Raw genomic sequence first — 12,577 nt, forward strand, 5'->3', positions numbered from 1 at the left:
TGAGTGAGTCGGGGGAGGGGGGAGGCGCTGACCAGCTGCATTGACCTCACATCGAGCGCGTATGCCGGCGCGCCAGCAGCGCCCCAAGAGGTGTGAGAGACAGAGGCGGAATAGGAATAGACGGAGGACGAGCGAAGATGGTGATGGTGGTGTCAATGATGGGGATGCGCATGAGGGTGTCATCATGACGTGCGAGGTATGTGCACACGTGCTGGCCTGAACACGAGCGCCCTCGCTATTGAATGCTTTACCAGCGAGCACCGCTCTGCACCCCCACACAGACTGACACACACATATATTTGCACAGCAAAATAACACATTACGGCGTAGCGGTGCAGCACTAACGGAGGACTGAAAGTGCCGCGCTTCACCAAGGGTGTGCGCGCCAAGACAGTGTAACGGAAGGCATGTGAATGCAGAGGCGGGCTGAGGGGGGGAGGAGGAGGAGGAGGGCGTGGGGCGGTGCGCCCGCAGAGGCAGAGGAGTGGTCAGTGTGTGTCGTCTTGGGAGGCGCCATGGCGCCGTGCTGTCACCGCCACGCATATTACCGTTCATTCTGTGTTCCACATCAGAGATGTTCATCGAGCTGCGGCAGGGGGGAGGGTGGGACGGCCAGCGGTGGGGCGCGCCTATGTAACGATACACATTCAACACGATCCCGGCTTACGCGCTCTCTTGTTGCTGACATTACTCCCGGCTCGGGCCGCTTTGCGCATCCCTGGATAGTCTGGCACACACGCACACGCACCAGTGGCGGGGGAGAGCGCTATGCCTCACGTGATCGCTTGCGATCTGCCACCGCGCTTGCACTACCGAGGACGCCCGGAGCACCCCGCGATACCGCGGCAGCGGCATTCGTCGCGAGAACGGCGCTATCGCTACAAACATTGGCGTCGTCCCTCGCCCAGGCACCTGCCGGCGCCACCACCACTGGTGTGAAGAGGGTACGCATCGCCTCCTGCCGCTGTCGTTGCAGCGCTGCGAGCGGCACCGCGTCGTACGCGCGCAGGCTGTCCAATATTTGGCGCAGCTTCTTCAATCCGCGATCCAGCTCTCTTCGAGAGCCCGCCAGCCGCACGCGCGCCTGCTCCATGTTCGCCTGTAGCGCATCCCGAGTACAGGACAGGCTCAGCTCTTCTGGTGTCTTCAGGAGACATGCGGTACCCGTCGAAGATGAAGCATCGGCGCCGGAATCGCTGTGCTGCTGGTCGTCCGCAGGCGAGGACGCGAGCGGCGATGCGGCGAACACGTCAACAGCAGCCGCCGCCGTTTCCTTCGGGGGCTCTCCGTCACTTGTCGATGCCGTCGCCTCCGTGCGATGCGGTTGGCGCCCCTGCAGTGGCGCCGTTTCGCCCGTGCTGGGGGGCGCTTGCCGCGCATCGTACAGCTGCAGCGCCTTGCGATAGCTGCTCAGCTGCTTCGCCGCCGCGGCACTCGCGATAAAGTACAGCCAGATCATCTCGGGCAGGAGATGGCAGCCGCCGACTGGGAGCAGAGGCACGTCGATGAGGACTCGCTGCAGCACCGCCGTCGCCGCTGATGCGGACGCTGGGCTCAAAGCCGCGGCATTGCCAGAGATGCTTGCCTGGGTGATCACCGCGCGCTGCGCCGCGTCTAACGTGCTGGGGATCGATGGCACCTCCTCCGCTGGATCATGGGCGCTCTTGGCCAGGTGCTGCGCAGGGGACAATGACGTTGCCGCTGCTGTTTGCTGTGATGGCGGGGACACCGAGCGAGGCGTTTCATTGATCAGCAATGGGTTGCGCGAGACACGCTCTAGTACAAAGGAGGTGAAGGACGGGGCTGGCGTGCTTGATGGCGTGGCGGTGACTTGTGCGGCCCCTGCCGTGGATGGTGTCGAGGGCATTAGCGACAGCAGCACAGCAATTCGTTTCACTGTACATGACAGAGGTGCTATGAAGGGAGAAGTACACGGCGTTGGCGCATGTGCGTCGGATGGAGGTGTGGCGGATGGGAGGAGGAGGAGACGGTGGTGGTTATGGGGGCGCACGGGGTCGGTGTGCACGCGCTAGCGTGGCCATAGCCGCCCTCACCCGTCTCCCTCTCGTGCCCGACGTTACAGCGTCCGCTGCTGACATTAAAGGCAGCAGAGGGAGGCCGGGAAAGGGGAGCGCGAGACGGAGAAGAACATCTCTGCAGGCAGAGTGTGGGATATGCAGCACGTAATCGGCGCCGGGAGCGTTGCCGCCTCCTGAGTGCTGAGAGTGCGACGGCGCGCACGAGGCGGCAACCCCATCATGAGGGGCCAGCCGATCTTTTCGTGCGTCTGCGACGTTGTCGCGCCCTCATACAAGCCACGAAACCACACGCGAGCCATAGAAGACCTCACTGCAGCACACAGTGGTATATGCGCTGGCCTGCATCACCCTCCATGCTCACTTTTGCTGTGAGGCAGCGCGCGTACGCCTCCAGACATGAGGTAGACGGCGTTGCGGTCCGCGCCGGCACAGGTGACGCGGCGATCGCTTGCTGCCTTTGTTCAGCACCGCCAGCATGCGTAGCCGGCGCGATGTCGTGCACGAGGAGGCGCCCCTACATGCTGCCGAGCCGATATGGACGAGCGCTGCCGCCGGTCCCACGCATGCTGCCATCCTCTCCGCTGTCGCCGCCCTCTCCCAAGTGCGCTTTCCAGACCCAGGCATTGAAGGGAGAGACAGGAGGCGAAGACCTTTGAGGACGGGAGGCGCTTTGGCGATGACGGTGCTGCTGCAGTTGACCCCAGCAGCTATGCCGACGCTTGGATAGCTGCCGGTAGGGGGAGAGGGGGGTGGGTGGAGGAGGAGAAGTGGTTGCTCGTGGCGACACTGGAGCTGCTTTTTGGTATTCTCGCGCGCCTTCTGTGCGCTCATGCAGCAGTGCACCTCTGCAGCCATCCCTTATCACCGCTATGGCCACTCACGTCATGTACGGCTCGAGTCTTCGATTTGGCCGTGCCAGCGGAGTTCACAACTGTTTCGATGGCGCCGTCACGGATGAGAGGGAGAGAGGGAGATGAGGAAGGAGGGGGAGAGAGGGAAAGGGGCCTATGAGCGTTATCGTCATGGAAGACGCGTCACGTACATCCCCCACCCGCCCACTCGCGCCTCCTGAGCGTCTCCGCAAGGTGTCACCCTTTTCTCTTCCTATTGCTCTCGGTGCGTGGGTAACGGCCACACCGACACCACTTGCCGCTGGCTCATCTTCGCTTCCAACAGCGCCAAGGGGGGAGAGGCGGAGGGGCCGGGAAAACAACAAAAAAGGTGAAGGCCGAGACCACTTCTGCGCGGGGTGTGGGGCGACGATGCTCTCAGGTCTGACTGCAGCGCATTTCCAGGTCTTGCGTGGTGAGCATGGGCGATGCGAAGAGAGGCACCTGCCAGATGGGGAGAGAGGGGAGAGGGGAGGGACGTCGGCGGAGGAGGACGCTTGCCTGATGGGAGTGATGAGCAGCGAGGTGACCGACAGTCGCCGCAGCGAAGACGAGGAGCAGGTGAGAGCGCACGTGTACCCCAATGCGGTGGAGCGGCCCCAAAGAAAGAGAGGCTGACGGCGGCGGCAATCTGACAAAAAAAAAGAAGGCGACCGTCCTCTCGTCCACACCCCACGCCGCTACGCAACACTGTCTCCCCCATCGTGCCGTGGCTGCTGCACTGCGCCCGTCGTCTTCTCAAGCCCCCGTTCCCGCTTCTCCAATCGGCACAAACTTTTTTTACTTGCCCCGTCTCGTGCGAGACGGGGAAAAATGGAAAGGGGGTAGGTGGGCGCGGTCAACCACACCTGATCCCACACATGCACGCGACCGCGCAGGTGTGCGAGCCGTTGTCTTCACAGGCACGACGCCCCCCCACTCGATCTGCCGCGCACGTGCGTCCATGCTGCTTTACATTAGTACACATTCCTCGTCACCCCGACCACCACGCCCGCTCTGTCGGGGCGGGCGTGCGGCCTTCGAAGGCACTGAGTTCACATTCGCCTCTGACCTTCGCCGATCAACTTCAGCCGACATCGCCACGCTGTTGTTGTGAGCGAGATCCTGTTGTTGCCATGGCTGCCCTTGAGAAGGCCTTCTGGACGGGTGCGTAGGGGTCTGCGCCAGGCACGCGTAGGTCGACGCCCCGTAATGCTGTGCGAACACTTGTGGCTGCTGCGCCTGCTGGAGCGCCAATGTCTGCGCTGCATCGCTGACGAGGTAATCGCTCACCTGCCGCGAGGCAGACTCGATGGAGCCAGGGAAGCTGTATGCCATACCGCCGCTGGCGCTAGCGCCAAGCCGATATCCATGGTGCACCGGTGGCGAAGAAGAGCCTGGTCCGGTCGTGGCTTGAGACGTACCAGAGCCCAAATTTGTGCCACTGGCAGCTGCGATCGGAGGGGCAGCGACCACCGGCGCCGCGGTGTCCCCGTCACGGCTGGCCTTGATAATCTTCAGTGCCTGCAAGAACTGCTGAAGGCTAACGTACCCGCTGTGCCGCTCATCGCACAGCCGGAAGTGCTGCATCGCCTGCTCCGGAGTCAGCGCGTAGCCATACTTCAAGCACAGGGTGCTGAAGTTGTTGGCGTCGATTACGCCATTAGAGTCGGGGTCGACGGAGCGAAACTGCAAGAGGGCGTCGGTGTACTCGAAGTGGCTAAGCCCAAACAGCGCCGACGGGTCTGGCTGATGCGTACTGAGCCAACGCAGGAAGTCGTCCTGAGAGACGTAGCCCTTGTGCTCTTGGTCCATGCTCGCGAAGACGACGCCGGCATCGTCTTCGCACTGCACAAAGTTCAAATAAAAGCACAAGTCCCGCAGCTGACTACGGCTCAGCTTGCCGGCGGAGCCGCCGAACATCATGAAGATGCCGACGAGTTGGTCGTGCTCGATCTGCGAGAGCGCGTAGCGGCGCCACAGCTCTTGGGGGTGGGGCGACGAGGAGGTGCCGGAGGACGTGCACGTACGCGACAGCGTGTTGTTCTGTGGGCCCAGATGCAATGATCGACTCGATTCATGCGGCATCAAAGGCAGGGAGGGAGTCTGCGGTGGCGACGCGGCGAGACGCAAGCTGCTCGTCAAGAGCGTCTCAGTCGGTACGTGGTTGCGACAAGTGTCGACGGCATCTGCCGATGGAGACCCGAGATCGCCTCGCAGCGCCGCCGACGGCGGGTCATCGCCGATGGGGATGTAGCCGTCCTCGATCTCGCGCTGCGCTCGACGCGGACCGTTGCGGGCCGCGGGCGGCGAGGTCGCCAGTGACGAGGATGCGTTTGGGCCGTCTCCCGGAGTCGCGAGAGCCTTGGGCAGCTCCAGTGCCGTCGAGGCGCCCATGTCCGACCCAACGTCGCGATTCGCCGAGGGGGCTGCCGCAACGACCTCTTTCGCGGAGGCCGCTGGGGAGGCACTTTGGGACGACACCACGACCCGTTCTGCCTCCGTGCACTTGTGCTGCTGTGCCGACAGCTCGCGCGTCCCTCGCCAGTGGCAGTGCCGACACTCCACCACGATGGACAGCACCGCGTTGAGTAGCATACGGTTGGGCTTCTTCGCATTCTGCACGACCGTTTCGCACAGCGGGCACTGAAAGTTTTCCATTATCATTGGCCGCGCGGCGTGCTGCGCACGGGCGGCGTCAATGCACTGCTTGCAGAAGATGTCGCCGCAGGGCACCAACTCTACTGGGTCATCCCAGGAGTCGTGGCAGAGGGGACACACGAAGAGGGGGTCGATGTTCTGCCCCGGCACCATCGTGAACGTCCGCAACGGCAGCGGGACGTCGATCATGAGGTCGCGAACGGGAAAAAAAGGGAGGGGGGATAGGGGGGATGCACGTAGCTTACCAGTCAAACAGCGAAGCAGGAGAGTCAGAGGGGGGAGCAAAAAAACGAGGAGGGCTGCGTGCGATGTGTGAGGGCGCTCCCCCGTTCGAGGGAGGGAGGGAGGGGAGGGGGAGGGGGAGTGTGTATGAAGGCAGGCAGACGTGAATGCGCTCCACTGTGCAGGCATCCCGAGGGTCAGCGCAATAGGTTCCGTCACACGCGACCACCACAACCACCGCCACACACAAAAAAGAACCACACGACCAACGACGTGGGAGTGAGTGATGACAGAGAGAGGGGGAGGGGGAGCGAAAAGGTACGAAAGAAGTTTGGGAGAGGGGTATGTCTGTCCGGTAGGCGAGCGCAGACGAACGAACGAGCAGTGAAGGCGAAGCATCCCTAACTTGGCCGGTAGTCATCGTGACTGTGGTACTCGTAGCCGCGATGCCGCTGCCATCCAGCAGTGGGAGGGGAAGTGGCGCATTTAGTTTAACCACATACGCCTCCTTTCTCGCCCTCGAAAGATGAAGGCCATTTCCTGCATGCGTCTTCGCGCGGGTGCGCGCTCCCTTTCTCTGCGTTATCCTCGTTGGCGCAAGAGCGCGCGCGAGATGTGGCCTTGTTCACCGCAGGAGCTGCACACAGACATACACATACATACACACAGACACAGAGGGTTGAGGAGAACGATTCCGTCGGCAGGTTCGACTAAATACATCGAGCACACCCAAGTGCAGTCGCACGCCAATCTGCTCCAGAGGAGCGCAGCACACAGCGGCACGGCTCGCCCGCCGTCCGACACCCGGACGCGCGCGGCTTGTCTGGTGCGCTGCTACTCCCTGCAATGCGCGCGGTTGCTGACGCATTTGGGCTACGGCCGCAGCATCGAGTAGGCAACGTCCATGACGTCCGTCTCGATGCGCGGGTACGTAGCATGGTGGGCGAGCACACGCCTGCACACGTCGATCGCCTTTACCGGCTCGCCGCCGCGTAGGTAGTTGAAGCCCAGCTTGTAGCCGACGGCCGGGTCGGCCTCCTGCAGCAGCTCCCATGCTTTCCGGTAGCACCGCGAGGCCTCCCTGTGCTTCTGCTGCCGCTCGGAGATCACGCCGAGAGCGCTCCAGGCGGCGCCGCAGCCCGCGTTTGCCGCCAGCACCTGCCGCAGCACAAATCGAGCGTCCTCGAACCGGCTCGCCTGCGCGTCCATGCACGACTGCAGGAGCATTGCCCGCTCGACTGTGTCATCCTCCGAGCAGGTGAGAATCGCGATAGGAGGGGAGACGACGATCGGCGCTGGCGGCGTGGCGTCGCTCTTGCCCTTGCCCTCCTCCTTCGCTACCGGCACAGTTGTCATGACCTTCTTGCTCTCCAGCAGCCTCGCCAGCACGTTGCGCGCCGCCGTCTCCTGCCCGGAGAGGAAGAGGCTGATGGCCAGCCCGAGAAATGCTGCAGGATGCACCACCTTGCATTGTAGCGCGAAGGCGAGTGTGGCCGTGCTGCTACGGCTGCTGCGCTGCGCCAGCTGCGCAGCCGCCTCGTGCATGCCAGCAAGCAGTCGAAGGTCCTCGTCGTCGTCCGAGTCGCCGTCGCTGACATGCCGGGACGACCTCGCTGCACCTGCGGCGGCACTGCTGTTGGTGCCACTGACACTCTTTTTAGCAGCCGCCGTTGCACCGCTCGCCGCCTTCGCACTGGATACCTCACCCGTCTCAGCGGCCACGATGCATTCAAGAAACAGGTGAAGCGCCGTCTCGAGCTCTTCCGGGCGGCGCGTAGCCATTGCGCAGTACGCCTGCAGAATGCGCCGTTCCTCGCTCTGCACCGGCAGCAGTAACAGCAGCTGCTCCGCGTAGCGGATGTTGTCGTGCAGCTCCGCACCCGCGGTGGCGGTGGCCGATGCAGCAGTAGCAGCAGCAGCAGCAGCTGTCGCCGCCGAGGAAGGCTTGCTGAGCGGCACTGACTTGCTCTGCTGCTGCTGCTGCGCTGCTGCTGTGTTCCGCCGTTGTACCCACAGGTCCTGCGTGGTCGGCCCCAGGTAAATCCGAATCATGCGCACCAACGCCCGCGTGCACCACGCGTTGTCGGCGGGAAGGCGCGCCAAGTTGAAGTGCCGAAGCGCCTCGACATTGTTGTTGCTGAGGTGCTCGTAGAGCCCGCGCGCATAGCTCAGGCCCGGGTCAGCACGCTGGCCCGCCGGCACCGCTGCTGCCGCTCTGTCCAGCGCGTCCTTGGCCTCTTTCAGCTGACCAGCGTGGTAGAGGAGGATGACATAGTATACGAGCGCCTCGTAGTGCCGGGGACTTTCCTTGAGGAGCTCCTCGAACATGTTCCTGGCGTCCTCGGCGCGGCCCTGTTGTGTGTACAGGTTCGCCAGCAGAATCACCACATCCGCGTTCCACGTATGACCGCCGGCCATGCGCAACACTGTCGTGCAGTGCCGCTCGCACCCGTCCATGTCTCCGATTCGGTAGCAAAGTTGCGCAGACTCGAGCTGGGCGCGCTCGTTGGACTCATCGTACGTGATGGCCTCACGCAGGTACTCCTGCGCGCTTGTCAGGCGGGCCGCCAGCGCGGACTGAACCGCGAGAGCCGCTGCAGCTTCCACCTTCCTGTCCGCCAGAACGACCGAGGCTGGCGGTGGCGCAGGGGTGCTGTACATACACCGAACGCCAATTTCGGTGCAAAGGGCGGCCATGATGGCGCGCTGCTCGGCGCATACGTCCGCTGTTTCGTTGCGCAGTTGCTGCTCGAGGAGGCGCCGCTGCAGCGATCGGGCAGTGAGAAGGACTGAGAGGGCCACGTCCCCGTTCTCGCGGTCATCGCTCGAGTCATCGCCTGCGGGCTTGGTCCGAGCGATGCTGTCCGTATCGGCGGCTCCTTGCGTGCCCAAAGGAACCGTCCACGGCTGGTCGCGCAGCACCTTGTACAGGAGGAGATGCAGGTTGATCCGCTCGATGGCGGTGCCGACTGTTTCCTCCGACCCCGCCGCCGCTCCAGGTATCACAGCTGCGCCCGCGCCGTTCGGGGAGGGCAGCTCGTACACAGGTGACCCCATGATGGTCTCACGCGCCGCGTCCACGTGGCCCAGCCGCCACTGCAGCGTGGCGAGATCGGTCCGCACGATGGATAAGTGCGGGTCGGCCTCGAGCGCGTCCTGGTAGTAGCGAATGGCCTTGGCATAGTCGTGCGCCGCGACGAGAGCGCGGCCGACGCGCACAGACAGCTCGTTGCTGGACGGAGAGAGCGCCCTGGCCTTCTCGTATGCTGCAATCGCCTGCTCCGGCTCCTGAATCGTTGTGTAGGCCTCGCCAAGCTCCACAAAGCTCTGCGCCGACGGCACCGCTTCGGCCATCTCTTGGAAGCACTCGATATACATGGCAACGTTGTGCTTCTGGGTGAGGAACAGCTTGCCAAGCTGCGATCGGGCCGAAACGTAATACTCACTCTTGCTTGGGACCTGCCGCAGCAGCTCGATGCTCTTATCCACGTCTGTGCGCGCGGCCAGCATCGCCTGCGCAATTACAACGCGCCCCGCTTGCGCCGAGTTTCGAAATTGTTGGGCTGCCTCCGCGAGGGTTGTGCGCGCCGCGTCCACGTCGCGCATGCGAAGTTGCGCCTGCGCCAGCTGGAGGTACAGAGTCACCAGCTCTGGTACACTGAGTTGCTGGATCGGCTGGCTCGAGGAGGAAGTCTTGGCCGCATTCTTCACCGCATCGTAGGCGCGCTGTAATGACGCGAGAGCCTCGGCGAACTTGCCCGTGGTGCCTTGCACTGTGCCGAGCAGCAGGTTGTAAAGGGGCTGTTCCTGTAGGGAGAAGTCCAGGGTCAGCGCCTGCTCCAGCGACCTACTGGCGAGCGTGACATCACCGACATACTGGCAGATCTGACTGGACAGCAGGAAGGCGTCCGGAAGCGGCTGCTCCTGCACGAGAAGCGAGCTCTTCAGCAGATTCTGAGCTTTGCGCACTTCGCCTGTGATGAACCACACCCTGGCCAGCATCAGCTGCGCTTCCATGCAGGCCGGCAGGTGCTGCACGAGGAGCTCGAGATGGCGCCCGCACTTTTCGCCAACCGCGTTCGTATGCTTGAACATCGGGTCCGGCGGCTCGTTGCGGCAATGCATGAGGTACGCGCGGGCAACGGCAAGAGCGACGGGGACGTTGAGGTGGACATACATCTCTAATCCGGAGCCCGCGTGAGCGTCGACCTCGTGCTTGATCGTCTCGGCAGCCTGGTCCAGATACCGCAACACTGCCGTCTCCTCTTCCGTACCGCGCTGGAGCCACCGCAACTGCGCGTTCAGCATGCAGAGCTCGGCGTTACGCTGCGTCGCTGGCTGCAGCTGGTTGCAGAACTGCAGCTGCGTTGCTGCTTCCTCCAACTCGCCTTGGTGCAAGAGGCACGCCACGGTCCCCAGCAGCGGGTCTAGACTGTCTGTCAGCGTGGCAGCTTTGCGAAACGTCGCCATTGCGGCCTTGTAGTCGCGTCGATACAGCTGCTGGTACCCCAGCCCGCACAGTACATCGCCGTTGCGGCTCTCGAGTGCACACGCCATCTCTGAAAACTGTGTGGTGATGCTCAGCAGATCCGGCCGATCACCGGCCAGGCGCGAGAAGAGGAGCCCGAATTGATGTAGTAACGCCACGTTGCGCGGCTCTTTGGCGCGCACGGCATCGAGCAAGCGGCGCAGCCGCACCGTCGCGGCATCGTGCCGGGTGTCCTTCCCAAGCGCGTAGAGGGCCTCAAGTGTGAGGGCCTCCATGTTGCCCTTGTCGCGGGCGAGGATGCGGCGGGTAACCTCTATTGCCTGCTCCCAGTCCTCGAAGCGCATGAGTAGGCGCGCCTTGCCTACCAGCGGTGGGATGCTGCAGTTGGGGTAAAGCACGACGAGACGGTCCAGCAGACTCTGTGCCTTGGTGAGCTGCGTCTTCCGCTCGAGGAAAGCAACGTAGCCGAGCGCGGCGTTCATGTCAGTCCACTTAGAGGAGCTGCCGTCCCCACCCCCACCTCCACCTATACCACCGCTGCTGCTGCCGGCTTCAAAGAAAGAGTGCTGCGCCTCCTCCATCTCTAACGCTCTCGCGAACATCGTCCCGGCCTTCTCCAGCAGTGCGCCGCGGCCGGACAGTAGATCTACCCATGCACGGATGGTGCTGTAGTTCGTGTACTCGTCCCGATATGCCATAGCTGCCTCATTGTCGGTAAACCGCAGCAGGATATCTCTGGCCGCGTTGGTGTCACCGACTGCCCAGCACAGCGCAGCCGCCTGCACCCAGCCACCCATGTTGCCTGCTACGTCGAAGCCGTCGAGCTTCGCCTCCGTCTGCGACACACCCTCCTGATCACGGTTCTGCTTGTAGATGAACTGCATACCCACGAGCGCCGGCACAGCGGTGACGCGGCGTGATTCTACAGCCTTGTACTCGCGCAGTGCATCGTTCGACATGCCTTGCCGATCCAGCATCAGCGCACGCCACACGCGGAACATGTGGTCGTCCGTGGACTGGATGACGGACAGGCACACCTCCTCCGCGTGGTGCCAGTACTTCTCCCGCACATAGAACAGAAGAAGGGCGTAATTCGTGCGCAGAATCATGGCGGTCATCGCTGCGGTGTCGATCGCTGATGCAGGAAGGGAAGAGGCCGGCCGGCGACGCTGCGCGAGAGGGAAAGCGGGAAAACGGCGGCGGCAATAAATGACACGCGACTACTGCGGGAGATTCGGTTTGTTCCTCTATCGGTGTCTGTAAGCGCCCTTAGCGGTGTCTCTCTGACCACTTTACTTCGCCCGCGTCTTTGCGTGTGTGTGTGTGGGGGTGCGTAGTGAGAGCTGATTGTGAGGGGGCGTCGCCGCGGGCACGCATGCCGTAGCCCGCACGATGCCGGAACAGACGCGAGAAAAGGGACAAGTAAGTGACGCATCAGCAGAATAAAATGTGAGAGTAGGAGAGAGGGTTGAGGGTGCGAGTGAGTGCACGAGAAAAGGGGAAAGGTGAGGCCGACAGCAACACGCCACGGACTCCCTCCCCTTCGTGACAGCAGAGCCGCCCATCCGTCAGCGCGTCAGTGAGACCGGCACTATACGAAAAGTTTAGCACCGCTTGCTGCAGTCCTGACGTGCCTTCAGAACCGCTGCAATCGCCGGATCCCTTTCACCCGACGAAAAAAAAAGAAGCCGCTGCAGGCCGACACGAATTTCTCACCACCTTTCATTGCACCACTACTCGCGGCACTTCTGCACCCCTCACACACAAGCACGATGCCCTGCGGCATGGGCTCAACGCTCCTCTGAGCCTCCTGCGACAGACTCCGCCGAGCCAAGGGCGATACAGGCGCAGCAGCGAGAGGAGGGGGCGGGGAGGAGTGCCGCCTCAGCCGAGAATCGCCTTGAGACGGGACGGAAAGCATTTCTTCATCCACACGTGTCGGATTGAAGGGCTAACTTCAATAAACTGCTAAGGTATGCGTCTCATCATGCGCGTGCTCTCCACGCACCCACATCCACCACCCCCCTCCTGCGCATGCGCATGCCGCGTCTCCGTCGCTGCTATCACAGGCTGCACAACGGATGTGCGGAGGGGTTGCTCCTGCACAGCCTGCTTACACAAGCACGTGTGTGGCTGTGTGCGCGAAGGGGAGGGAGGCCCGGCATCCGTCGCGCATGCACGCACACGCACCCGCGCCTCGGCTGCACGGGACCCTTCGCTTCCCTTTCACCCGCTCTCTGATGCGTTTTGTTCGGCCAGCGCACAAACGCGTGCACACACACGCACACGCGGTGATC

At 63.0% G+C, this 12,577-nt stretch overlaps 3 protein-coding genes across 3 annotated transcripts; all 3 read right to left on the reverse strand.

Annotated features, from left to right (window-relative positions):
- Positions 1 to 766: 766 nt before the first annotated feature.
- LSCM1_07442 (uncharacterized protein) lies at positions 767 to 1,867 on the reverse strand (the record flags this gene model as incomplete). Its single annotated transcript, XM_067324812.1, has 1 exon — positions 767 to 1,867. The coding sequence occupies one exon, from the start codon at positions 1,865 to 1,867 to the stop codon at positions 767 to 769; it is 1,101 nt and encodes a 366-aa protein (XP_067181419.1).
- Positions 1,868 to 3,880: 2,013 nt separating this feature from the next.
- LSCM1_07443 (uncharacterized protein) lies at positions 3,881 to 5,758 on the reverse strand (the record flags this gene model as incomplete). The annotated part of the gene is made up of 1 exon (XM_067324813.1): positions 3,881 to 5,758. One exon carries the CDS (start codon positions 5,756 to 5,758, stop codon positions 3,881 to 3,883), a length of 1,878 nt encoding a protein of 625 aa, XP_067181420.1.
- A 906-nt stretch (positions 5,759 to 6,664) lies between these two features.
- Positions 6,665 to 11,398, reverse strand: LSCM1_07444 (uncharacterized protein; the record flags this gene model as incomplete). The annotated part of the gene is made up of 1 exon (XM_067324814.1): positions 6,665 to 11,398. The coding sequence occupies one exon, from the start codon at positions 11,396 to 11,398 to the stop codon at positions 6,665 to 6,667; it is 4,734 nt and encodes a 1,577-aa protein (XP_067181421.1).
- Between the last annotated feature and the right edge of the window lie 1,179 nt (positions 11,399 to 12,577).

The sequence above is a fragment of the Leishmania martiniquensis genome, chromosome 4 (genome assembly GCF_017916325.1).
Source record: "Leishmania martiniquensis isolate LSCM1 chromosome 4, whole genome shotgun sequence".
In the NCBI taxonomy this organism is placed as follows: domain Eukaryota; phylum Euglenozoa; class Kinetoplastea; order Trypanosomatida; family Trypanosomatidae; genus Leishmania; species Leishmania martiniquensis.